The sequence below is a fragment of the Engystomops pustulosus genome, chromosome 6, assembly GCF_040894005.1.
Source record: "Engystomops pustulosus chromosome 6, aEngPut4.maternal, whole genome shotgun sequence".
Taxonomy (NCBI): Eukaryota; Metazoa; Chordata; class Amphibia; order Anura; family Leptodactylidae; genus Engystomops; species Engystomops pustulosus.
The window spans coordinates 65,938,010-65,965,172 of NC_092416.1; the positions used below are offsets into that span (position 1 = coordinate 65,938,010).

Here is a 27,163-nt window from a genome sequence, read left to right on the forward strand (position 1 = left end):
GCTGCTGCCGAAACTTCAATAATTCTCCCTATCTGACAGATAAGAATCTGAGAGGAAGGAAGCCTTAGTGGCAGCAGGATAGTTTCTCCAACAAACTTTCATGTGAACACCGTGATTGGTTAATCATGGTATTCACATCATCGGGACCTGATTGATGCAATCTCTTAGTACTTCTGCTGCTCTTGTCACTAAGATCTGAAGCAGCACAGGGAAGCGCTGTCAGTGCAGAAAGATCTCCACGTCAATTGACCGACTCACAGACCAACAATGGATTCATGTGACCACAAGCTCTATCATGTACATGGCTTTGACTCTAGAAAACTTCTGGAAGATTACTTATCTGATAAACCTGACATGGTGTTTGGAGATGATTCTTTGGTGTTTCCCATTAGAAATCTTTTAAAAACTTTCAAATTGGGTAAGTCTTTGTCTAAGTTCAGTTGGTTGTAGCTTGTCATAATTTTTAAAACAATGTATCCTTACAACATTAACTGTATCAAACTCAGTTATACCTAACCCAATGTTTTTAAATGAATAGTTTAAGATTTTACAGATTTTAAACATTTTCAAGCTAAACTATGAAATCAATGTATTATATACAAAAGTGCTTTTTGTTGTGTGGAAAAAAGAACACTTCTCAGGAGTATGATGTACAAAAGGCCAAAAGAGAATATAGGGAATTGTAGGGGTTTACAGGAGTCATTTCCATTTTAGTAAGTTCAAGAGGAGAATATTGAGGTTAAAAAAGATTTACTAGATTTTAGTCCTTTGTGCAATTACATTGGAATCTTTTATTACCTGGCAATATGCAATACTATAATTCCCTGATCTTTCTAAATCTTTTTTTACTAAAATATTACAAAACATTTGGAATCTAAAGTAAAATTAAAGATGTTATGAAAAACAAAGTGAACTAAATAGCCCTATTTGCACAATTGACAATTGTAGTCTTAGGTTTTTGAGAAAAATTAACATCCAGCCTAGCCTTTCCTGCAGACAAACATGTGATTTTTACAGGCAGCAAACTACAGATCTGTGTGCCATCGTTTGCAGCAAATGTGTCATTGGTGTGTGAGTCCTCTTTACAGGTCAATGACTGAATCCAGGGCCGGTTCTAGACAAAGTGGGGCCCTGGGAAAAACTAAAAATGGGGCCCCAAAATAAAATTTTATGACCAGTCACAGTCAGTAAGAGGCTCCCTTTAGTATGGTAAAACAAACTGTAATATGGGAGAATTTTATAGGAGATAGATAGATGATAGGGAAATAGATGGGCAGCACGGTGGCTTAGTGGTTAGCACTACAGCCTTTCAGCGCTGGTCAACATCTGCAAAGAGTTTGTATATTCTCTCTGTGTTTGCGTGGGTTTCCTCCAGGTCCTCCGGCTTCCTCCCACACTTCAAAAAAAGACTAGTAGGTTGAATAGAGCCCCATGTGAACAGGGACTGATTTGTAAGCTCTGTGCAGCGCTGCGTAATCTGTGTGCGCTATATAAATAATTATTCATTATAATCATTATGATAGAATATAAATATGAAAGATGATAGAGATTTCTAGATGCAGAATATAAAGTAGATGATATATACAGTAGATGGATATGAGAGATAAATACAGTAGAAGAGAAATAGAAGATTGATAAATAGATAGAGAAAAAGCGAGATATATAAATGGTCAGATTATAGGAGACGGATAACTAGACCGATAGATTATAAGCATCTTCACCAGGAATTCAACCAAGGGGTATTAACCATTTCACTGCCAGGCATTTCTGTGTATTTTGTCGTGTAATTGACCAGAACAATTATTACAATTTTGACGTTTACAAATAAAATCGAAATTACAGCAAAAAGAATTAAAGTAAACTGCAACAAACCACATATTTTATGAAAGCAGACACTTGCCCCATTTTCAAAATTGGATTGAAGAGTTTATAGACATAGGATGAAACATTTATAGACAAACTGAAACATTTTATAAAAAATACTTAAAATTTGATGGCAAAAAATGTGCTCCAAACAGAATATATTTACCTTTACATCTCCTTAATGTAAAAGGTGGACATATGTAGAGTTAAAAAATGTCCCATATTCATATGTTCACATAAATAAATCCAGTAAAGTAAGTAAAGGCGCCATAAAACCTATATAATTTTGAAAGCAGACAACCAGGCGATGTATTTGGCAATTAACATTCAAAATTTCCTCTAAAATATGTACAAATCCAGAATACTTATATAAAGAAAATATACTTTCCTAAAACAGCTAGATGTAAGGAGATCATACAGACCCCACATGTGGATATTCACCAAAATATGCAGCAAAGGGAATGTTACATCCACAGGGGACACCAAACAATATTTGCAGAAAATTGCTCTGAGCCTCACACAGATGTATCATTGTATGCTCCCTTACACAATGGTAACCCAAATAAATAACTATATATCCATAAACCAAGCTAATGAGATAATAAAAGTCACTTTTAGATGTGCGTCAATGTATTAACCGCGCAATAACAGAACCCTCTGCGCTTCATAAGAATGAGAGTGAGAACGTCATAACATAGGTGTAAATAATGGAGGATGGTGGGAAATAAAAACTTTATCCCAGAACAATGTTAACATATAATAGTGACATTAGTAGAAGAGAATCGAATGTTCAACGTATCAGTCAATTTTGTAAAAAAAAAATTAAAAAAATCACGAAATAAAAGGCAATACGAGAGAAAGTGTGTTCTTAGATAGTTCTGCATAGTGTGACAAGGTCACTATTGAATTGGAGAGAAAATCAGTGTTTATGTGTATTACAGCAACCACAGTGTGAATTAGGTCACACTGGAAGCGGTTTTCCAGTCTCTTGGAAGACCTGGTACAGGACCCTAATTGCTGGAGTGGAGACAGAAGTGTGATCACTGCTCCAGACCAAAGCTTCCACATTGCAAAGGGTCTAACAATGCACCAGGTTTGAGCTGAACCCCTACAATAGAGAAGGGTTAAAACATGAACATTAGTTGATATTATTCATTATGAAAATATAGTAACATATAAAGTGAATATTTCCATTACCTGTGAGGGGCAGCAGCTCCTGTGTGCAGCAAATTCTCCCTGTAGCCTGGCGCCTAAGAATTTGGAGGGGGTACAATTCAGGGGGCTGTATCTCTGGCTCTGTGACACATAGAAACTCACTTCTTGTTTCCTATGAAAGGAGAGAATCTCCTCTACTTTAAACCTGAATATCTCTGGATCCATAGCACCTAGAAACAAAGATTCATTTGAAAGAAAAGATTCTCCCCTTTCAGGCCCACTTTGCCCACTTTCCCTACCCATAGCGCTGGCCCTGACTGGATCACTGCTGGATCCAATAAGATTCTTATTTGCAAAAGACGCCAATATCACTGCTCTAATTCTAACCCAGCAAAAATGGAAACAAATTAGATACATCCTCCCTTCAGTTCTCTCTTACCTCAGCCTATGTATGGGTGGCTGTGAGGGAAGGATTGGATAGGGTATGTACTAAAATATACATGGGAAAGAGTAGAGGCCAAAGGCCGATCTTGTGCACCAAAATCCCCTGTTAAATGCGGCGCAAAATGGAAATCGTCGGGAAACCCTTAGTAAAAGAGCCCCACTGTGTACAAAAAGAAAAAGTGTACTTAATGGCTACCACCTGGGTTCTGTCTTAGTATGTATATGTTTCTTCAGAAGGTGGTTTCACTTTCAGTGCAGTGCTCTATTCCTTTTATACGTGCACAATTGTAGTAGCAACCATAAGAACAAAAGTGGAATGGCACTCTCCACAGGCTTGTTCTTTTCTTCTTTATTTATACTTACAAAAATGATGATACAAGAGAACCAGAGGAGGCACAGTATAGCGTGAAATGGATGTTGTTCGCTCTTGTTCCCACCACCATGTCCTGCTATTCCTCCCTCCCATGAGGACTTTTTACATGTGTTTTTGTAGGCATACATTTTTATCCTTCCCCGGTACTGTAGGTTACACTTGCTCTCTGATTAAAAATTGGAGGAGTAGTTTCTATAGAAATGGAGTGAGGTCATGAGCACACCTCTATTCCTATCAAATTTGTTCATTGCATCCACAGTTTAACGGGTTCACGACCGCCCGCCGTGTATTCACGGGCTGAGCCCTCTCCATAGCCGCTAAGCCTTTGCTGCAAAGCACCGATCACGGGTGATTTCCTGCAAGAAGATGGCTTTCTGAGGATCATCGCTCCCCATGACGTCATCGGGGAGCGGCGATCCGTCGCCATGGTAGCCTCGGGTGTTCCGAATGCCGAGGCTACTTCGTTTTAACCCATACTAACCCTGTAGTATGGCAGTATATGGTAGGATCGATCAGACAATCTAGGGTTAAAGTACCCTAGGCAGTCTGAAAAATAGTAAAAATAAAAATAAAAAAAAAAATAAAAAAAAAATTATAATAAAAAAACCTAAAAATTTAAATCATCCCCCTTTCCCTAGAACTGATATAAATCTAAATAAACAGTAAAAATCATAAACACATTAGGTATCGACGCGTCCGAAAAATGCCCGATCTATCAAAATATACTAACGGGTTTTCACTGCGTTTAACCACGTAACAGAAAATCGTGCCCAGGTAAAAATGGCACTTTTTTGCCATTTAAAAAAAAATTAAAAATTCTATAAAATGTGATCAAAAGTTCGTAAATTCCTAAAAGTAATATCATTGTAAACATCATCAAAAGTCGCAAAAAAATGACTTCACACACAGCTCAGTACATCAAAGTAAGAAAAAGTTATTAGCGCAAGAAAACGGCAAAATCAAAAAAAAATTTGTACAGGAGGTTTTAATTTTTGTAAATGTATGAAAACATTATAAAACCTATACAAATTTGGTATCCCCATAATCGTATTGACCCAAAGAATAAAGTACATATGTCATTTGGGGCATGGAGTGAAAGCCGTAAAATCCAAGCCCACAAGAAAACGGCGCAAATGCGTTTTTTCACCATTTTCACTGCATTTGGATTTTTTCCCGCTTCCCAGTACAAGGCAGGGAATATTCTATGCAACCATTATGAAGTGCATTTTGTTACGCAGAAATCAAGCCATCACACAGATCTGTACATGGAAAAATAAAAAAGTTATAGATTTTTGAAGGTGGGGTGTGAAAAATGGAAATGACAGGAAAGGGCCCGGTTAACTTCTTATCAGCCTCCAGGACTTAGTAGAGAAATTCTCCAGCCCTGAATTCCACGGAAAAAAAACACGATGATAAAATAACAATACAATTCAAGGTAATGAAACCGATAAATCCCAGTATAAAATCACCCTTTATGTGCATCTACTGTAAATCTAAACTCCAGAGGTAACCTCCATAAAACAGTGAGGAAAAAGAAAGGAAGTTCCAAAATTCTAAAAATCGTATATGTAGTTGTCCATAAATTTTTTTTGTCAAATGTCCAGTAGTAAAATCATTGACTGCATCACAACAGCTTTTCTGTCACATATTGGTGCAAATCATTGTTTTAATGCCTTCTTGTTTAATAATTTTAGTTTAGCGCAAAGTTATGTAAAGTGAAATTAATCTACCCCCCATTCTTAATTTAAGAGGTTTTGGGGAATCTACAGTATGTTTAATGAATGTGTTAGATGTGAGGTTGACACGTTTACCTACAACATCTATTCTGAAAAAACTTATAATATGTTTTACTATTTGGATATGTTTTACAGGTCATATTAAAGGAGATATCTTGCTAGACTTCAGCATTGGTTCAATTATTCATCACCTGTATGCAGCCTGTGAGTTTTTCAACCACATGATAGTCCTGAAGGTCCAAGACAGATGTATGCTGGAGCTGAAGAGATGGGTGGACACTCGTACAGGAGCATTTCACTGGGGACATGCTGCACAACTCCATGTAGACATAGAAGGAAAGAGGTGAAATATTTCATGAGTAGTAGAGGAAACTCATTGTCATTGTAATTGTCAGGGCCTCCATCATTTAGGGTATAGTGGGAGTGTTGAAGGCCTCCCCATTTTCCATCAAAAGGGGGGTCCGAGGGGCCCACAGTACCCACTAAACCCTCCATTCGCGGGGCCTATGTGAGAAAAAAAAAAATCTGTTCTCCCCTTTCAGCTTCTTCTCCCCGACCCCACGGCTCCTTCTGCAGTGTCGCGGCCATGTGACGTCATATTGTATGAGCTTACTATTTTAGTTCTTTTTCAGTGCTATTGTAGTAGTACAGTTGTAACGGAAAAGTAAATGCATTAACTGTCAGGTCTCGGGGGCCGGAATGTAAGTGTCTTGCTGTGGCGGGGTGCACCAGGTCATTCCACATGTGCGACTAGCCTGCGGTGGCAGCCAAGGTCGAGGTTCCAATTCAGGAGACAGTCTTGTAGTCAAGTTCAGGCTGGTAGTCAGGGAAAGCAGCAGAGATGCAGAGGTCAGAGGTTGGGTCCGGGGTCCACAGCAGGAATCACGCAAGAACAGGAACGGGCAAGGGAACAGAACACAGGAACAACAATGGAAGCTTTCTCTTATTGCATTAGCTCAAAGATCCGTCAGGGAATGATGGGAACAGCCGGCCTTTATAGAAAACCTGGAAGTGTTAGCGCCAATCAGCGGCATGCTGGCAGACAATCTGGAGGTCAAAAGCAGGTAGTAATAGTAGTAGTTCAAAGCAGTTGGCAGAGGTGCAGAGTCAGGGTCAAGTCTAGGGTCACAACGGGAGGTCAGGGCAGGAACACTAGGAATGCAGGGAAACAGCTTTCTCGATGGCATGAAGTAAACAGATCCTGCAGGGATAGATTGGAGCAGCCGGCTTTTATGGAAAACCCAGAAGTGCCAGCGCCAATCCGCTGTGCGCTAGCCCTTTAAATCTTTGAGAGCCGACCAGATGAGGAGGAAGCAGGAGCATGGAGAGGTAAGTGAAGACAGGGGCTAGCGCCGCCACAGAGAAGGACACCGGTATGCCTGCGATCCGAGACGTGGATCACAGGGACACCCATGATATTGACCTTGGCTACTTTTAATACTATCCACCATTACCAATTATCTAAACCAATTATCTAGAGGTAAATACTGAACTCATATTAATAATGACTGTGGGGCAATCATTTTCATTTTTTCCCATTTCTTTCAGTGATCAGTCCCAGGACAAAGACGTAAAAGTGAGATCCGCGCTGCAACATGTTGTGAAATGTGACTTTGAAAAAGAAAATATAACAGAACCAATAGATTTACCACCAGCGGATTGTATCATCAGCGCTTGGCTCCTGGATGTCATCAGCAAAGACCAAGATGATTATGTCAGATATCTCAGGAAGTTCTCAAAGTTGCTAAAACCTGGAGGACACCTATTATACATTGGAATGTTAGAAGCAACATATATAATAGTGGGGAAAGATAAGATGCATGTTTTCACATATGATGAGGATATCGCCAGGAAAGCTCTAGTTGGAGAAGGTTTTGTTATTGATCGCTGTGAGGTTAAAGAGAGAACAAATGTGAGTGATCTCATTGACTATAAAGCCACCATTTTCATTGCAGCTCACAAGGAGAAGTAGGTCTGAAACTTTTACAGACCAAATTGGCAGTTGTATAGGTCGCAAGCAAGATGTATGTTACTGTATAGTAGTATAGAGTGGCCCCTTGAAGTTTGGGCTTGGCCAAAACTTGGGTTATGCTTGGGTTAATGTACTGAAAATTTAACTTTCATCCCCACACAATCATGGAAGTTACTGCTGCGAAGGTGTTCAGATCGCCAAAGCGGATGTGAACCACAATGTTCCAGACTGGAGCAAGCATTGTTGATTCGAGTCCCTGAAACTGAACTTCTGCTAGAAGTTGAAGCTCAGGGACCCAAACCTTCAATGTGCGGGAAGGTCTGGTACATTGCAGTTATAGTATCATACATTGCCCTGACATGTTGATGTTAACAGAGCCTTAAAGAGGTTGTCCACTTTAAGCACATTCCAGCAAATAATTTACATTGTTTTTGTAAGCAGAGTTTCCTACATTAGCTTCCCATTTCCTGTGATTGCAGTACTCATTCTCTCCTTTTAATGTGACCTGATATTCACCAATCACTGGCCTTCACCTAAATGCTGAGGTCAGTGAGCCAAGTGCTGAGGTCAGTCTGTGCATGCCAGATCAATGGGAGCTACTGTGCATCCGCAGAGATCCCTAGCAGCAGGTGCTCTGCTGGCAGATTCATTTCAGCAAATTAATGTTAATGTTTTTATGATTAAAAGTTATGCAATTTCCTAATATACTTTCTGCATCAATTCATCATTAATATCGAGATCTTTGCTTGCTGTCATTCTATAGAAAGCTTCTATGTTTACTTCTAGTGGATAAAAATTTGACCATGGTCACACAGGTGCACGGCTCGTTATATCACAGAGCTCTGATTACTCTCTATTATATAACGAGCCGTGCACCTGTGTGACCATGGTCGGATTTCTGTCCACTGGAAGTAAACATAGAAACTTTCTATAGAATGACAACAAACAGAGATCTGGAAAACAGTGAGGAATTGATACAGAATGTATATAAGAAAATTGTACACATATTTTATAATACAAGCAATAACATTCATTTGTTGAAATGTGAATACCCCATTAAGCAGTTTCCTGCTACATTAGCTTCCTGAAATTGCAGTTCCTATTCTTTACTTTTTAATGTCACCTGATATTCAAGGTCAACTCCCTGTTGAAACCCATCACTGGCCTTCACCTAACTGCTGCGGTAAGTCAGCCAAGTGCTGTGTGTGTAAAGGTCACCACTTAGGCAGGAGAATTGTTAGTTTGGTGATTTTCCCTCAGACAGCACATCTTATACTGTAAGTACAGGCGAACAGGATCTGGAATGGGGGGGGGGGGGGAGTTATTTTTAAATTGAGCTTGCCCAAATATTAAATGAAGCAGGATTTTAAATTAAGTTGCACAGCAACTTTACAAACATTAGAGCAATATGTATTTAAGTACAATGCAATCTACAATGTGCATACAGTACAAGCTTCTTTTAGCGGTGACTACATCATCGTGATGATTTTTAGTTGAAAAGAAGGTTTATATTTCTATAAAAGAATAATGATTTTTCATTCTTTAAAATAACACATAATGAATCCACACATAATAATGGAACAATAAAGGGTCGAAGGAAAATGGTTAAAGAGTGCAAATCATTAACTCCTTACATTCCTGTAACTATAAATGTCTTAAGATTGAGAATATGAGTATTACTGTGAACTTCTATTATAATAATGTTAATTAGTTATTATCTCTAAGCTCCGGGAACCTTTCTAAGAAGTGATATAGTTCCGGGACTTAATGTGATTACCAGGGACATCATGCGGTATTATTACGCTTCTGGTTATGTGTATTACATTAACATTGGAATAAAATACAACATCAAGCTTTGTGATTACCTTGAGTGGATCAAAGTCACTTCTCTGCTTCTAAGCATAAAGCGTATTATTTTTTTTTCGAAATCTTAACCGAGCCCGAAATGTTAGTGATCAATTAACCCTCTGCTTTATTGTGGTCTCCCAATTACATCACTGGCACAGTATGGAAGCAGAGCATCAGAGAATTTTCCAAAAGTCTTCAGAAAAGTTAAAATGAATATACAAAAATATTAGTTACTATGAAATGAAAGTAAAATAGCTATTAGGAATAGTTGATATGTTTTCTTTCCATGTCAATATATAGGTTTATTAATTAATACCATATAATAATAATCAGAAACTCCCTTTTCCTAGGGTTTTCTATGTAACACTAACCTTATTTATTCTAGACAAAATAGGTAGGCCCCCAAAGCGTAAGCATGGGAAATGTGCATTGGGGGGCCCCACCCTTACCATAAGAGACTGAATGCTATGGGTAAGACATAAACTTTTTGTTGATAATATCATATACGGTTGGATTGTCCAGCAGGTTGTATGTTATAATATCCCCGAAAATAAGACAGCGTCTTATATTAATTTTTGCTCCTAAAGAGATACTAGGTCTTATTTTCAGGGGATTTCTTATTTTTCCATGAACAAGAATTTACATTTATTGGTGAACAAAAAATCAACTTCTCAAACATCCTTATTATTATCCTTATAACTCTCCAAACTCTGAACTATTGGACTATTTGGCCCAAATCTCTCATGTTTAGCAATAGCACTTTCCTTAAATGACCACTTCATGTCTATGTAGCTGCTTGTAGCGCATTTGTCCTGCAACAGTCAGTGATTTTATTCCGCAAATTCTTCACCTATGTCACAACCTATTCTAAAAAAATCTAATACTAATGTACGGCTTGGGGTGAGATGTAGCAATGTCTGCCACTAGGTCTTATTTTGAGGGGAGGCCTTATATTTCTAAGATTGAACAAAATTGTACTAGGTCTTATTTTCAGGGATGTCCTATTTTAGGGGAAACAGGGTATTTCCTTGATACACAGTATGGAACTCGCAGTTCATGTTCACGATATCAGGATGGAGTATTCTGATATGCTATACCATATTAGTTTGCAGTCCCTAGGTGGGGCAAAATGCATTTAATTTTGGAAACTTCAAGATTTTGAAAATAATTATAGTCATGCAAGTTTTTTGTATGAATTTTCAATAAAATGGATTGATTTTAAGTACTATGGACACTCTATTCATTTGATGGGTTTGGATTATTCTAGACAGGGCTACGATAGAAAATAACACTACACACATACACATAGCTTATTTCCATCTCCTGTCTGTACAACCATACCAGTGCTGCTTATGTCCAGGAGGCTATAAAGGTCAACACTAAATGTCGTTACTAAAACTGGCGTTTCCGATGAGCTTGCTGTAATAGATGAATGTGGCACACATACACAGGGCTGGACCACCATCTTGCCCTCTCAGGGGGCCCCCACCAGCTGACTATGTCTGCCTACACAGACATTAACGGTCCCGTAGTTCTATTTGCATCGGCGCTGCACATTGGTGCCAATGCTTCCTGTCAGCCCAGGAAGTTGACTGTCACATGAGTCAGCGGCAGTGATGTCCCGCCGGCCCGCACCTGTGGCTGCCCGCTCCAGTCCTAGTACAGTCAGCTGTCAGTGACTGTATCTGTACTCTGGCTGCAGAGCATCACTCCCGTGTCCTAGCAGGAGAGGACTAGCCAATGTATACTCTGCGCCTGGCCTGTATATCAGCTACACAGGTCACGCTAGTGACGTCATTGCGCGACCTGTGTAGCGTGGAGGAGTGTCGGCACTTACTATGTGCTGCGCTCCTGTGCGCGGGCCCGGCTGCAGACTGAATGGCAGAACCCAGGACTCCATATGAAGATTTACAGCGTGGAGGCGGCCAGAGGTGACAGCAGCTTTAAAAGCAGTATGGATGGACAGGGTAATGTACTAAATAACATAACCTCTGCTGTCCAATTGTTCATCTTTCTCTGTGACACTTTAAAGGAAACCTACCACTGCTCGCATGATGAAATCATGCGAGCAGATCACTCGGTAGGCTATTTAATACTGATGCCGGCACATACTTTAGTTAGGCTCGGCGTACTTTAGTTTTGCTAAAAAAATGATTAACTTACATATGTAAATAGCACTCCGGTGCTACCCCTATGTCATCTTCGGAAGGACGATGGCTTCCGATGTTTAATTATTGACGCCTCCTTCATTGTAACCGTCCTCCTTCAGGTGCCGAGAGCCGTGACGTCCCCAAGCTCTCGGCACCTATCGCCGGCCGGCTGTGCGGGAGTTAGTATCTGCGCATGCGCGATAAGTGCCGAGAGCTTGGTGACGTCACGGCTCTCGGTACCTGAAGGAGGACGGTTACAATGAAGGAGGCGTCAATAATTAAACATCGGAAGCCATCGTCCTTCCGAAGATGACATAGGGGTAGCACCGGAGTGCTATTTACATATGTAAGTTAATCATTTTTTTAGCAAAACTAAAGTACGCCGAGCCTAACTAAAGTATGTGCCGGCATCAGTATTAAATAGCCTACCGGGTGGTCTGTTCGCATGATTTCATCATGCGAGCAGTGGTAGGTTTCCTTTAAGTGTAGGTGGGGGAGGGGGCACTGCTGGGGCTGGTGAGGGACTATTTACAATTAAAACTACATTAGATTATTATTAGGAGGGCTGGGACACTAATTTATTCAAATACTAATTAAAGTGAGCACTTTATTGTTATTGTGGGATAGTATTAGGTTGTCACTAGATCTATAGTTATTAACTCCTTAACGTCCAGGCCCTCTATCTTTTTTTTTTAATTCCATTTTTTACTCCCCAACTTAAAAATCTATAACTTTTTTATTTTTCCATGTAAAGAGCAGTGTGAGGGCTTGTTTTCTGCGTAACAAATTTCACTTCATAGTGATGGTATTTAATATTCCATGCCGTGTACTGGCATCCGGTAAAAAATTCCAAATGTAGTGAAATTGGTGGAAAAATGCATTTGTCTCAGTACGATCACGGGGTACCAAATTTATTGTGGTTTAATACATTTTAAAAATTACAACCTTCTGTATAAAAAGAAAATTCTCTTTTCATACTTTGGTATGTGGAGATGTGTGAGATGTGAAATTTTGTGAGTACCATTTTGGGTACTGTATGACCTTCTGATCACTTGTTATTACATTTTTTATGTTGCAAAATGGCAAAAAAGTGTTTTTTTTTTAATATTTATGTTTTATTCAATTTTATACAAACATAATATACAACACTTGGGTACGCAGACCCTTTAAAATAAACCCCCCCTCAAACAATAAAATATCACTTTGTCTCTGAAGGTGAAAAAACTGTTTTTAAAAGATCTTTTGTTTTGGGGGCGGAGCCTGACCGCAGAGCGAGACGGCTGCATCTGAGTGAGCTCCCGCTGTGAGGAGACGCGACCCGCCATATAGCAATCATAATATCGCTTCTAAAGATGGGGAAAGCAAAGGAAAGAATTGCGGAGAGGATTGAGACGCCGAGGACTAAGAAACATCAAGGAGACTTGGATAAGTTTCTTAAAAAGAAGCTCGCTACTCCACCGGCCACAGGCCGCAAGATGGCGCCGGCTGAACCGCATGACTCTGATGGGCCAGACGAATCAGACCTGGAAAGCCTGGCAGACAATAGCGATGCAACAGCAACCTCTGAGGTACCTCTATCACGTTCATTCCTGAAAAAAACGCTTTTTCAAGCCCTAACGCCTGTAGCCAAAGAGCTAGCAGACCTGAGAGCAGAAATCAGGCAAATAGGAAGGAGAGTGGAGACATTAGAAGAAGCGCAGGAAGCCATCATTGAACATAGTACAGCTATGGCAGAAGGTCACAAAGCTCAATTAAGAGCAATCAATTCGGCATTTTCTTTATTAGAAGATCAAGAAAATCGTAGCAGGAGAAAGAATGTTAGAATAAAAGGAGTCCCGGAAACTATACTGTATGATGACCTGCAGAGTTATGCAGTAGATATGTTTGCAGATCTCCTGACACCAGGAAGAGCCAATCAGATATGCATAGAGCGTATACATAGAGCACTAAGACCTGCGCCTAAACAAGATGATCCACCGCGAGACGTCATATGTGGGCTGTTAAGCTACGTCGATACAGCCGCCATTTTAAGAGCAGCAAGGGAGAAAGGAGAGTATACCTTCAGAGAAGATAAGATCAATTTCTTCCAAGACCTGTCCTCTTCTACACTCAACAAGCGTAGACATCTAAAGCCGCTCACGGATTACTTAAAGAGCAATAAAATATTGTTCCGCTGGCTATACCCATTTGGACTTACCTTTCAATTCAGAGGGAAAAGAGGTACAGTGAGAGCACCTGAAGATCTACCGCAAGTCTGGGACATTTTAGACATTAACCCGATGGAGATCCAGTCCTGGCAGACTGTCCCGGAACATCTACTGGAATTACCGCCCTTGCCGCAGCGTCAGCCATGGAAAGTAGCAGGGTCCACTAAGTCGCCGAGACCGAAAAAATGACTGTTACAGTCAACAGCAGTATATCCGCTAAGCCAGTTGTGGATCACGAGATGAAGAACAGAGCGTCTGAGAGACACTAAGTATACTCTTATTGATGTATAACTATGCTTAAGTAATTGCACCACGAATGTGACACATACGAGGTAGCTGAAACATGTTAATAGCGTTTAAAGTTTCAAATTGATGTTAGTTATAGATGGAAAATCGTTCCTCCATTACCATAACTGCAACCTGCAGAACTCAGCAATGTGCAAGAACAATAGAACTAGATTCCTCTCCCCCCTCTCCCCCTTTTCCCACCATCCTACCCGGGTCACTACACCCCTCACCTAGATCAGGCTCAGTGACTCCGTTCACCCCCCCACCAAGCTCAACCCTGGAGTGGCCACTCCATAAAGGGATGAGAAGGTCAACAAATTGGTATAAAAAGCTACAGAAATGTAGACATTTAAAGTCGCAGCAGTACTCAAATCTACTTTACGCCACAATTGTGGTAGTTTATTGTTACAGGGTGCTTGGTAATATAACCAGGCATGCGAGTTTACCCGGTTTCTTGTTTAACTTCCCCCCTTTGACAGACATCTTTAAGTTGGATAAAACACGGGAAAATAAGTTTGGTATCCATAGATTTACAACGATAGTGAACAATGACAGTATATAAGATTTCGACTTTTAATGTAAAAGGTCTAAATGTTCCACAAAAAAGAACGCAAGTTTTTACGCTAATTAAAAAAATGAACACAGATATATGCTTCATACAAGAGTCGCATTTTAAATCAGAGAGAATTCCAGCTCTACCCACCAACTATTTTAACCAGTGGTTTCATAGTTGTTATACACAAGCCAAAAGAGGTGTCACAATTGCGATTAGTAAGAAAGTCCCCTTCCAGCATTTAGCATCTTATCAGGACCCAGAGGGTCGATTCCTATTCGTCCTGGGGAAAATAGGTGCGTCTAAGGTCACTCTTGCCAATTTTTATGCGCCTAACAAACAGCAAACAAATTGGATTAGAGAGACGTTGGAAACGTTGAGCACTTTCGCTGAAGGGACATGGATAGTTGGTGGAGACCTAAATATCACACTAAATCCAACAATTGACTCATCCACCTCTAAGTCAGTTCATTCGCAAAGATCATTAGCTAGTGTCATAAAAACGCTTAGGAATTACTCTCTGACAGACTCTTGGAGAATGTTGAATCCTTTAGTAAAAGACTACTCTTTTTATTCACCAGTCCACCACTCCTTTCAACGCTTAGACTATATATTTGTATCCAATAGCTCTGTAGATACAGTCACAAAGGCAGAGATAGGGTCAATCACTGTATCTGACCACGCGCCAGTGTCGGTGTCCCTTTGCTTCCAAAGTGTGCCTTCGGCATCAAACACATGGAGGTTAAACGAATCACTAATTGACTCTGAAGAGAAAATAAAAATCATAAAGGATAAGTTATCGGCATTCTTTTCCAGAAATCAGCCACAAGATACATCCATACCCCTTAACTGGCAAGCCCATAAAATTTTTATTAGCGGGGAATTTATGGCCTTAGGAGCTTACCTCAAAAAGAAGCGCATGAAGGCCTTAGATGAAATACTCACAAAAATCTACAAATTAGAGTCAGTGTTTAAAAAATCCAAGCTGGTAGCTACTTCACAGGAGTTAGAAGCAGAAAGGAACAAATTAAAAGATCTTCTTAATGCTAAAGCTGCAAAGAATTATCTGTATGCTAAATTTAGGCATTATTCACATGGGAACAAAGGGAATAAGTTAATGACCCTCTTAATTAAGAAACACAAAGACTCCTCAGTTATTTCTAGCATAGCAAAATCCCCTGACCACAAGACAGACAAAACTCACGAAATAGCAGAAGAATTTAGGTTATACTATGAACAACTATATAACTTAACTCCACAACACCCTACAGGTGAACCGCAAACCTTAAAAGCCATAAATGCGTTCTTAAATAAGCTTACCTTGCCATCCCTGTCACGAGTGGAAAAAGAAGAAATAACGCAGCCAATTTCACAGAAAGAGGTAGAAGAAGTCCTCATGTCCCTACCACTACACAAAGCCCCTGGTCCTGATGGCCTTCCGACAGCATACTATCGCAAATTCGCCACCACCCTTCTGCCGCACATAACATTATGGTGTGAAGCCTTACGTTTAGGTAGTCCTTTACCTCCACAAGCGCTAGAGGCCACAATAACGGTTATCCCTAAAGAAGGGAAGAACCCAGAGTTATGCAGTAGCTACCGCCCAATTTCATTGATAAACGTGGACGCAAAAATATGGGCCAAAATACTTTCACTAAGGTTGAATAGAGTATTACCACAACTACTTAACCAAGAACAAGCAGGCTTTGTGTCTTCAAGGGAAGGAAACCAAAATTCAACAAGAGTGGTTCATGCCATATTTCATGCCAAAAAACACAAAATTCCTTTAGTCCTTCTCGGTACAGATGCCGAGAAGGCGTTTGATAGAATAAATTGGGATTTCATGACTTCCACTCTAAGTAAATTTGGCTTCCCCCCTGAATTTGTAAAATCAATAATGACCTTATATTCTAGGCCTAATGCTAGAGTAAGAGTTAATAACTACCTCTCCAACCCCTTCCTAATTAGAAACGGCACAAGACAAGGATGTCCCCTATCCCCATCTCTATTTGTTCTCATCATGGAAACATTATTGCAATCTTTTAGAGAACATCCACATATAAAAGGTCTCCAAGTGGGTAACACAACTCATCTGAATGCCGCATTTGCGGACGATCTTTTGCTTCTTATCACTAACCCAAAGGAGGCCTTCCCTAACATAATGACACTTATAGAGGAATTTGGCTCCTTGTCTAATTTTAAAATTAATTTCACAAAGTCAGAAGCTTTGAATATATCAGCTGACAGTGCATTAGTAGAGGAACTACAGAAAAACTTCCCATTCACCTGGCAATCTAACCAAATAAAATACCTAGGTATATTCATAACCAGGGATCCGCTTAAACTGTACGACGCCAACTATAAGTCATTATTAAAAAGTATTGACAGCTTCTTAAACTCACTAAAAATCCCTTTTGTGTCTTGGATAGGAAGAAAAAACATACTAAAAGCATATATAATGCCCAAATTACTTTATTTAATGCAAATGCTACCCTTGCATGTTCCAAAAAGCTTCTTTCAACAAGTGCAAAATACATTTCGTAGATTTCTGTGGCAAAACAGAAGAGCCAGAATAAAATATGCTCGCCTTACCCAGCATAGAAACAAAGGGGGAATGGGCCTCCCAGATCCATTAATGTATTATAGAGCAATCCACCTGAAAAGATGGATTCCTCTTAACTCCCCTATGGGGAAGCAGATGGGTGTAGATATTGAATCGGCAAACATAACAGACGAACAACTAGCTTGGACTTGGGGGCTGATAAAGGGCAAGTGTAATAAACCTGATAATTTACTAACTAAAGGCACCCTGGAAGTAGTCCAACGCTACAGTACACTCTTCCCTACCCCATCCCCAGTTATGCCAGCTCGGTTGCTTCCGTACTTTGTAAAGCCCACAAACAGACAAAAATTAGAACTATGGTCCAGACTAGAATCCATACCAGCCTCAGAAATACTTAATAAACTAGCCCAACCAGACACCTTGTCTAATTACTTAGAAGTTCTATTCCCTAGTATGCATTTTCTGCACAAAATTGAAATACAAAGCTTTACAAAACAAATAGTTGCTAGTAACCCAAGAACCAGACCTAACACATGGTTAGAGGATTTAATGTGTAAGAGACAGAAACCTAAAGGCCTGATTTCAAAAATTTACAATAAATTAATGGAGGACACCCTAGGAGTACAAAAACCTGATTACATAGGTAATTGGGAGAGAGAATTAGGAGTCACCTTCAACGATATTGAGATCTCCAAAATTCATAGAAACTCACATGGTTTCTCTGGATGCGTAAGAGTTCAAGAAAACTCTTATAAATTGTTAACCAGGTGGTACAGAACACCTAAGATCCTTAACCAGATGGGATTAACCACGCACGACAGATGTTGGAGATGTAATGCAGCAAGTGGCACGCACTCACATATATTCTGGACATGTCCTGGCATTCAAAAATTCTGGAAGGATATTTCCAGAGTAATAAATCAGATTACTTCCCAGTCAATTCAACTCACCCCAGCAAGTGTGCTTTTATGGCTTCCTAACAAAACCTGGACTCCCTCGAGGAAAAATCTAACTACATCCTTAGTACAAGCAGCTAAATTGCTCATCCCACTACATTGGCTGAGTAAGACCCCTCCTTCGATCCCAGAATGGATTAATAAAGTGGATCAAATGTGTAGATTGGAAGAGCTCACCAGCTGGTCTGATAGAAAACACGATACGTTCATAAAGATTTGGTCCCCATGGTTCCTGTCTAGGAGCCAAGTTACCCAAAGCTATTAGAGCCTGCTCAAGTATTCCAAATGTCTTTGCCGGTGATCTCCTAACTCTATATAGAATTATAATATATAAATATAATAGAATTTGTTCATACTGTGTTCATAGATGACAATGGCTTATACTGTCTAACATACAAGTATATTATATGATTCCTAGACGAGAGAACAAAATGTGCAATAGTCAACCAGATGTCTGTAACCTCTTCCCTTTACTCACCTACTGCCCCAAACCTCCCCCCCCCCTATCCCCTCCCCCCCCCTCTTTCCCCACCCCTTACAACCCTGTTTATAGTAATAAGACAATTGTTAATTTAGCAGATTCGGTGCCTGCGCGCCCCGACTTTCTAATTATATGTTTATATGACATGTATTGTCGAATTTTCAATAAAAAATTTTTTAAAACTAAAAAAAAAAAAAAAAAAAAAAAGATCTTTTGTTTTAAGTTATTGATTTTCCCTTACTAACACAGTACATCTGGAAGTACGAAGTGTCTGCCCGAGACCCCTCCGTGATCACATCCGATAGGAGGAGACTCGCAAATTCCACCCGGTTCCATTTTCTCTATATTTGTAACGGACCCAATGTGCCCCTCAAACTCTCAGTCAAGTACCATTCTGTCAATGTGAACGGTTGCATTATTTGGACCCTTTCCTCTTGAGACATACAATGTGCAATAAACATTCGCCATTTCTTAAAGAAATTTTTTGCCAGTTTGCTCTTATTTCGTTGCGTTTCTATCCTTTCTATATGTAAAAGCTTATTCATCTGGTCAATAATCAGTGTGGTCGCTGGCATTGTTTCCTGTAGCCAATGTTGTAATATACATCTTTTTGTCACCAGACAGATCACATGAAACAGTTTAGGTAAATAGAGGGGGTTAGCTCCCATTGTTTCATCTCTAAAATGAAATATATATACCAGAGGGTGCAGTGGTATTTCCCACCCCCACAATGAGGTGCATAATCTTTTAATCTGTTCCCACAATTCTACTATTTTCGGGCATGTCCATAGACCGTGCCATAGATCTGTGCCCGGTTCTTTACACTTCGGACAATTGATTATCCTATCCGGGTGTAATGGAGAGGGTGGTAAGTTAAACCCATAAATAGCTCTGTGGATTATACGATAATGTGTATCTCGCCATACCTCATTTAAAACTGCTGTCCGTAGTACCATCCATCCTTCCTGGATCTTTTTCCCTATTTCTTCCCCCTCTATTACTGTTGCCCATGCATCAAATGCCCACTCCGCCACTCCTTTAGTCCATTCATCTCTTAACTAGAGATGAGCGAACATGCTCGTCCGAGCTTGATGCTCGGTCGAGCATTAGGGTACTCGAAACTGCTCGTTGCTCGGACGAATACTTCGCCCGCTCGAGAAAATGGCAGCTCCCGCCGTTTTGCTTTTTGGCGGCCAGAAACAGAGCCAATCACAAGCCAGGAGACTCTGCACTCCACCCAGCATGACGTGGTACCCTTACACGTCGATAGCAGTGGTTGGCTGGCCAGATCAGGTGACCCTGGGATAGACTAGCCGCTGCCCGCGCTGCTCGGATCATTCTGTGTCTGGATGCCGCTAGGGAGAGAGCTGCTGCTGGTCAGGGAAAGCGTTAGGGTGTTCTATTAGCTTACTGTTAGGCAGGAGTGATTCTCAAAGAACCCAACAGCCCTTCTTAGGGCTACAATAACGTTCTACTTTTTTTATTTTAATTTGCATCTAGTACCATTTTGTGAGGAATTAGCAGGGGGACTTGCTACCGTTGTGTTTAGCTCTTAGTGGCATACATATCCATAGCAAAGACCGAAGTGGGAAAATTTAGTAGGGGTTGGATTTCAATTAGGCACTAACTCAGTGTCATCTCATCTGGCATAGTAGTGTGCTTTGATACTTGGCTAGAAAATAGCCATAGGAGAATACAAAGAGCTTACTTACGCATACAGTAGCGTTCTATATATTTGATTTCTGGTTGATCTGCTGGTGGCTGTACTTTCTGCAGTGCATGTACTAGCCAATTCTGAGCAATTTGTAGTGAGACTTGCGACCGCTGTGTTCTGCGCTTAGTGACGCACATATCCATAGCAAAGACCGAAGTGGGAAAATTTAGTAGGGGTTGGATTTCAATTAGGCACTAACTCAGTGTCATCTCATCTGGCATAGTAGTGTGCTTTGATACTTGGCTAGAAAATAGCCATAGGAGAATACAAAGAGCTTACTTACGCATACAGTAGCGTTCTATATATTTGATTTCTGGTTGATCTGCTGGTGGCTGTACTTTCTGCAGTGCATGTACTAGCCAATTCTGAGCAATTTGTAGTGAGACTTGCGACCGCTGTGTTCTGCGCTTAGTGACGCACATATCCATAGCAAAGACCGAAGTGGGAAAATTTAGTAGGGGTTGGATTTCAATTAGGCACTAACTCAGTGTCATCTCATCTGGCATAGTAGTGTGCTTTGATACTTGGCTAGAAAATAGCCATAGGAGAATACAAAGAGCTTACTTACGCATACAGTAGCGTTCTATATATTTGATTTCTGGTTGATCTGCTGGTGGCTGTACTTTCTGCAGTGCATGTACTAGCCAATTCTGAGCAATTTGTAGTGAGACTTGCGACCGCTGTGTTCTGCGCTTAGTGATGCACATATCCATAGCAAAGACCGAAGTGGGAAAATTTAGTAGGGGTTGGATTTCAATTAGGCACTAACTCAGTGTCATCTCATCTGGCATAGTAGTGTGCTTTGATACTTGGCTAGAAAATAGCCATAGGAGAATACAAAGAGCTTACTTACGCATACAGTAGCGTTCTATATATTTGATTTCTGGTTGATCTGCTGGTGGCTGTACTTTCTGCAGTGCATGTACTAGCCAATTCTGAGCAATTTGTAGTGAGACTTGCGACCGCTGTGTTCTGCGCTTAGTGACGCACATATCCATAGCAAAGACCGAAGTGGGAAAATTTAGTAGGGGTTGGATTTCAATTAGGCACTAACTCAGTGTCATCTCATCTGGCATAGTAGTGTGCTTTGATACTTGGCTAGAAAATAGCCATAGGAGAATACAAAGAGCTTACTTACGCATACAGTAGCGTTCTATATATTTGATTTCTGGTTGATCTGCTGGTGGCTGTACTTTCTGCAGTGCATGTACTAGCCAATTCTGAGCAATTTGTAGTGAGACTTGCGACCGCTGTGTTCTGCGCTTAGTGACGCACATATCCATAGCAAAGACCGAAGTGGGAAAATTTAGTAGGGGTTGGATTTCAATTAGGCACTAACTCAGTGTCATCTCATCTGGCATAGTAGTGTGCTTTGATACTTGGCTAGAAAATAGCCATAGGAGAATACAAAGAGCTTACTTACGCATACAGTAGCGTTCTATATATTTGATTTCTGGTTGATCTGCTGGTGGCTGTACTTTCTGCAGTGCATGTACTAGCCAATTCTGAGCAATTTGTAGTGAGACTTGCGACCGCTGTGTTCTGCGCTTAGTGACGCACATATCCATAGCAAAGACCGAAGTGGGAAAATTTAGTAGGGGTTGGATTTCAATTAGGCACTAACTCAGTGTCATCTCATCTGGCATAGTAGTGTGCTTTGATACTTGGCTAGAAAATAGCCATAGGAGAATACAAAGAGCTTACTTACGCATACAGTAGCGTTCTATATATTTGATTTCTGGTTGATCTGCTGGTGGCTGTACTTTCTGCAGTGCATGTACTAGCCAATTCTGAGCAATTTGTAGTGAGACTTGCGACCGCTGTGTTCTGCGCTTAGTGACGCACATATCCATAGCAAAGACCGAAGTGGGAAAATTTAGTAGGGGTTGGATTTCAATTAGGCACTAACTCAGTGTCATCTCATCTGGCATAGTAGTGTGCTTTGATACTTGGCTAGAAAATAGCCATAGGAGAATACAAAGAGCTTACTTACGCATACAGTAGCGTTCTATATATTTGATTTCTGGTTGATCTGCTGGTGGCTGTACTTTCTGCAGTGCATGTACTAGCCAATTCTGAGCAATTTGTAGTGAGACTTGCGACCGCTGTGTTCTGCGCTTAGTGACGCACATATCCATAGCAAAGACCGAAGTGGGAAAATTTAGTAGGGGTTGGATTTCAATTAGGCACTAACTCAGTGTCATCTCATCTGGCATAGTAGTGTGCTTTGATACTTGGCTAGAAAATAGCCATAGGAGAATACAAAGAGCTTACTTACGCATACAGTAGCGTTCTATATATTTGATTTCTGGTTGATCTGCTGGTGGCTGTACTTTCTGCAGTGCATGTACTAGCCAATTCTGAGCAATTTGTAGTGAGACTTGCGACCGCTGTGTTCTGCGCTTAGTGACGCACATATCCATAGCAAAGACCGAAGTGGGAAAATTTAGTAGGGGTTGGATTTCAATTAGGCACTAACTCAGTGTCATCTCATCTGGCATAGTAGTGTGCTTTGATACTTGGCTAGAAAATAGCCATAGGAGAATACAAAGAGCTTACTTACGCATACAGTAGCGTTCTATATATTTGATTTCTGGTTGATCTGCTGGTGGCTGTACTTTCTGCAGTGCATGTACTAGCCAATTCTGAGCAATTTGTAGTGAGACTTGCGACCGCTGTGTTCTGCGCTTAGTGACGCACATATCCATAGCAAAGACCGAAGTGGGAAAATTTAGTAGGGGTTGGATTTCAATTAGGCACTAACTCAGTGTCATCTCATCTGGCATAGTAGTGTGCTTTGATACTTGGCTAGAAAATAGCCATAGGAGAATACAAAGAGCTTACTTACGCATACAGTAGCGTTCTATATATTTGATTTCTGGTTGATCTGCTGGTGGCTGTACTTTCTGCAGTGCATGTACTAGCCAATTCTGAGCAATTTGTAGTGAGACTTGCGACCGCTGTGTTCTGCGCTTAGTGACGCACATATCCATAGCAAAGACCGAAGTGGGAAAATTTAGTAGGGGTTGGATTTCAATTAGGCACTAACTCAGTGTCATCTCATCTGGCATAGTAGTGTGCTTTGATACTTGGCTAGAAAATAGCCATAGGAGAATACAAAGAGCTTACTTACGCATACAGTAGCGTTCTATATATTTGATTTCTGGTTGATCTGCTGGTGGCTGTACTTTCTGCAGTGCATGTACTAGCCAATTCTGAGCAATTTGTAGTGAGACTTGCGACCGCTGTGTTCTGCGCTTAGTGACGCACATATCCATAGCAAAGACCGAAGTGGGAAAATTTAGTAGGGGTTGGATTTCAATTAGGCACTAACTCAGTGTCATCTCATCTGGCATAGTAGTGTGCTTTGATACTTGGCTAGAAAATAGCCATAGCAATAGGATAGCATTGTTTGGTTTTAAAAACTCAAAAAAAAACAAAAAACACAAAAAAAAAAAAAAAACACAAAAAAAAACAAAAAAAAGTATAAAAAAAAATAAAGTTATAACTCTCATTTTAAAAATGTTTAACCCGAGGGCTAGGGGTAGAGGACGAGGGCGGGGACGTGGGCGTCCAACTACTGCAGGGGTCAGAGGCCGTGGTCCTGGGCGGGGTGAGACACCACCTGCTGATGAGGGAGCAGGGGAACGCCGCAGAGCTACACTCCCTAGGTTCATGTCTGAAGTTACTGGGACTCGTGGTAGAGCACTGTTGAGGCCAGAACAGTGCGAACAGGTGATGTCGTGGATTGCTGACAATGCTTCGAGCAATTTGTCCACCACCAGTCAGTCTTCCACGCAGTCCACCCATGTCACCGAAATCGCCACTCCTCCAGCTCCTGCACCTCAGCCTCCTCCCCCCCAGTCTGCCCCCTCCCAGGAAAATTTGGCATTTGAACCGGCATACTCTGAGGAACTGTTTTCTGGACCCTTCCCACAGTCACAAACCACTTGTCCGGTTGCTGCTGAGCAATTTTCCGATGCCCAGGTTTTCCAACAGTTACAGTCTGTGGGTGATGATGACCTTCTTGACGTAGTGGAAGTGTGTAAAGAGGTGTCCGACGATGAGGAGACACGGTTGTCAGACAGTGGGGAAGTTGTTGTCAGGGCAGGAAGTCCGAGGGGGGAGCAGACTGAGGGATCGGAGGATGATGAGGTGACAGACCCAAGCTGGGTTGAGAGGCCGGGTGAACACAGTGCTTCTGAGACGGAGGAGAGTCCTCGACCAGAACAGGTTGGAAGAGGCAGTGGTGGGGCCAGACGGAGAGGCAGGTCCAGAGCTGGTGCATCAGCGCCAAATGTGTCAACTAGTGAAGCTCCCGTGGCGAGGGCTCCTGCGGCGAGGGCTAGATCTTCAGAAGTCTGGAGGTTCTTTAAGGAAACACCGGATGACCGACGGACTGTGGTGTGCAACATTTGCCAAATCAGGCTCAGCAGGGGTTCCACCACTACTAGCTTAACTACCACCAGTATGCGCAGGCATATGAATGCTAAACACCCCACTCAGTGGCAACAAGCCCGTTCACCTCCGGCCGTGCACACCACTGCTCCTTCCCCTGTGTCAGCTGCTAGTCAGCCCCCTGCCCAGGACCCTGCCACAAAAACCCCATCGTCGCCTCCACGATCCTCCACAGCATCCACCAGCGTTCAGCTCTCCATACCCCAGACGCTGGAGCGGAAACGCAAATATAGTGCAACCCACCCGCACGCCCAAGCCCTTAATGTGCACATCTCCAGATTGCTTAGCCTGGAGATGCTGCCCTATAGGCTAGTAGAGACCGAGGCCTTTCGCAACCTCATGGCGGCGGCCGCCCCTCGGTATTCGGTCCCCAGCCGCCACTACTTTTCCCGATGTGCCGTCCCAGCCCTGCACCAGCACGTGTCAGACAACATCATCCGTGCCCTGACCAACGCCGTTTCTGACAAGGTCCACCTGACCACGGACACGTGGACGAGTGCTGCCGGGCAGGGCCACTATATATCGCTGACGGCACATTGGGTTAACTTGGTGGAGGCTGGGACCGAGTCTGACACTGGGGCTGCTCATATACTGCCGACGCCGAGGATTGCGGGGCCTACCTCGGTCCAGGTGTTTCAGGCCTACTATGCCTCCTCCTCCTCCCACCCCTCCTCCACCTCCTCCTCCGAACTACCATCCGTGGGCACGGCGCCATCAGTCGGTAGCTCTAGGCACAGCAGCAGTGCCGTCGCTAAGCGACAGCAGGCGGTGCTCAAACTGCTGAGCCTAGGCGACAAAAGGCACACCGCCCAAGAGCTATTACAGGGCATCACGGCGCAGACTGATCTGTGGCTGGCACCGCTGAACCTCAAGCCGGGAATGGTTGTGTGTGACAACGGCCGTAACCTGGTGGCGGCTCTGCAACTCGGCAGACTGACACATGTGCCATGCCTGGCCCATGTGTTAAATCTGATAGTTCAGCGTTTCCTCAAGACATACCCCAATCTGTCTGATTTGCTCACGAAGGTGCGCCGCATCTGTGCGCATTTCAGGAAGTCCAGCCCAGATGCTGCCACTCTCAGGGCAGCGCAGCGCCGCCTCCAACTGCCCGCTCACCGACTGTTGTGCGACGTGCCCACGAGGTGGAATTCAACACTGACCATGTTATCCAGAGTTTACCAGCAGCGCAGAGCGATTGTAGACTGCCAGATGTCAACTTCCACCAGAACTGGTAGTCAGGTCAGTCAGCTTCCTCAAGTCTACAATGAGGAGTGGACGTGGATGTCTGATATCTGTCAGGTGCTGAGTAACTTTGAGGAGTCAACACAGATGGTCAGTGGCGATGCCGCCATCATCAGCCTCACCATCCCGCTGCTTGGCCTGTTGAAAAACTCTCTGGTCAGCATGAAGTCGGAAGCTTTGCGCTCGTCACAAGAGACAGGGGAAGAATATTCCCTTGTTGATAGCCAAAGCACCCTCAGGTCTGTTTCTCAGCGCATATCGGAGGAGGTGGAGGTGGAGGAGGATGAGGAGGAAGAGGAGGAGAATGTTGGTGAGACACAAGAGGGGACCATTGTTGAGTCCTTTACTGTTCAGCGTGTATGGGCAGAAGAAGAGGAGTTGGAGGAGTTGGAGGAGGAGGAAATGGACAGTCAGGCCAGTGAGGGGAGTAAATTCTTACGCGTTGGTACTCTGGCGCATATGGCAGATTTCATGCTAGGCTGCCTATCCCGTGACCCTCGCGTTCAAAGAATTTATTCCAGCACCGATTACTGGGTGTTCACTCTCCTGGACCCACGGTACAAGCAAAATCTTTCCACTCTCATCCCTGCAGAGGAAAGGAGTGTGAGAATGCATGAATACCAGCAGGCCCTGGTGCACAAGCTGAAACAGTATTTCCCTTCTGACAGCGCTAGCGGCAGAGTGCGTAGTTCTGCGGGACAAGTAGCGAGGGAGAGTAGGCGAGCAGGCAGCTTGTCCAGCACTGGCAAGGGTACACTTTACAAGGCTTTTGCCAGCTTTATGTCACCCCAGCAAGACACTGTCACCTGTCCCCAGTCTCGGCAGAGTAGGGCTGATCTTTACAGAAAGATGGTGAGGGAGTACGTAGCTGACCATACCATCGTCCTAAATGATCACACAGCTCCCTACAACTACTGGGTTTCAAAGCTGGACATGTGGCACGAACTGGCGCTGTACGCCTTGGAGGTTCTTGCCTGCCCTGCCGCTAGCGTCTTGTCCGAGCGGGTTTTCAGTGCAGCTGGTGGCATCATCACCGATAAGCGTACACGCCTGTCGACTGACAGCGCTGACAGGCTGACGCTTATTAAAATGAATAAAGGCTGGATTTCTCAGAATTTCCAATCTCCACCAGGTGAAGGAAGCTCAACCTGAATAATTGA

At 42.3% G+C, this 27,163-nt stretch overlaps 1 protein-coding gene across 1 annotated transcript; it reads left to right on the top strand.

Moving 5' to 3' along the window:
- Positions 1–147: 147 nt before the first annotated feature.
- On the top strand, positions 148–8,289 carry LOC140065746 (nicotinamide N-methyltransferase-like). The gene is made up of 3 exons (XM_072113321.1): positions 148–418; positions 5,707–5,914; positions 7,120–8,289. The coding sequence occupies exons 1-3, from the start codon at positions 268–270 to the stop codon at positions 7,541–7,543; spliced, it is 783 nt and encodes a 260-aa protein (XP_071969422.1). The 5' UTR covers positions 148–267; the 3' UTR covers positions 7,544–8,289.
- The last annotated feature ends 18,874 nt before the right edge of the window (positions 8,290–27,163 follow it).

Bases quoted from the DNA above. Each gene is read 5' to 3' on its own strand.
- LOC140065746 (XM_072113321.1), top strand. From the start codon at position 268: ATGGATTCATGTGACCACAAGCTCTATCATGTACATGGCTTTGACTCT. The intron at 419-5,706 runs GTAAGTCTTTGT...TATGTTTTACAG, and splicing joins TTTAAAAACTTTCAAATTGG to GTCATATTAAAGGAGATATC. The intron at 5,915-7,119 runs GTGAAATATTTC...CATTTCTTTCAG, and splicing joins GTAGACATAGAAGGAAAGAG to TGATCAGTCCCAGGACAAAG.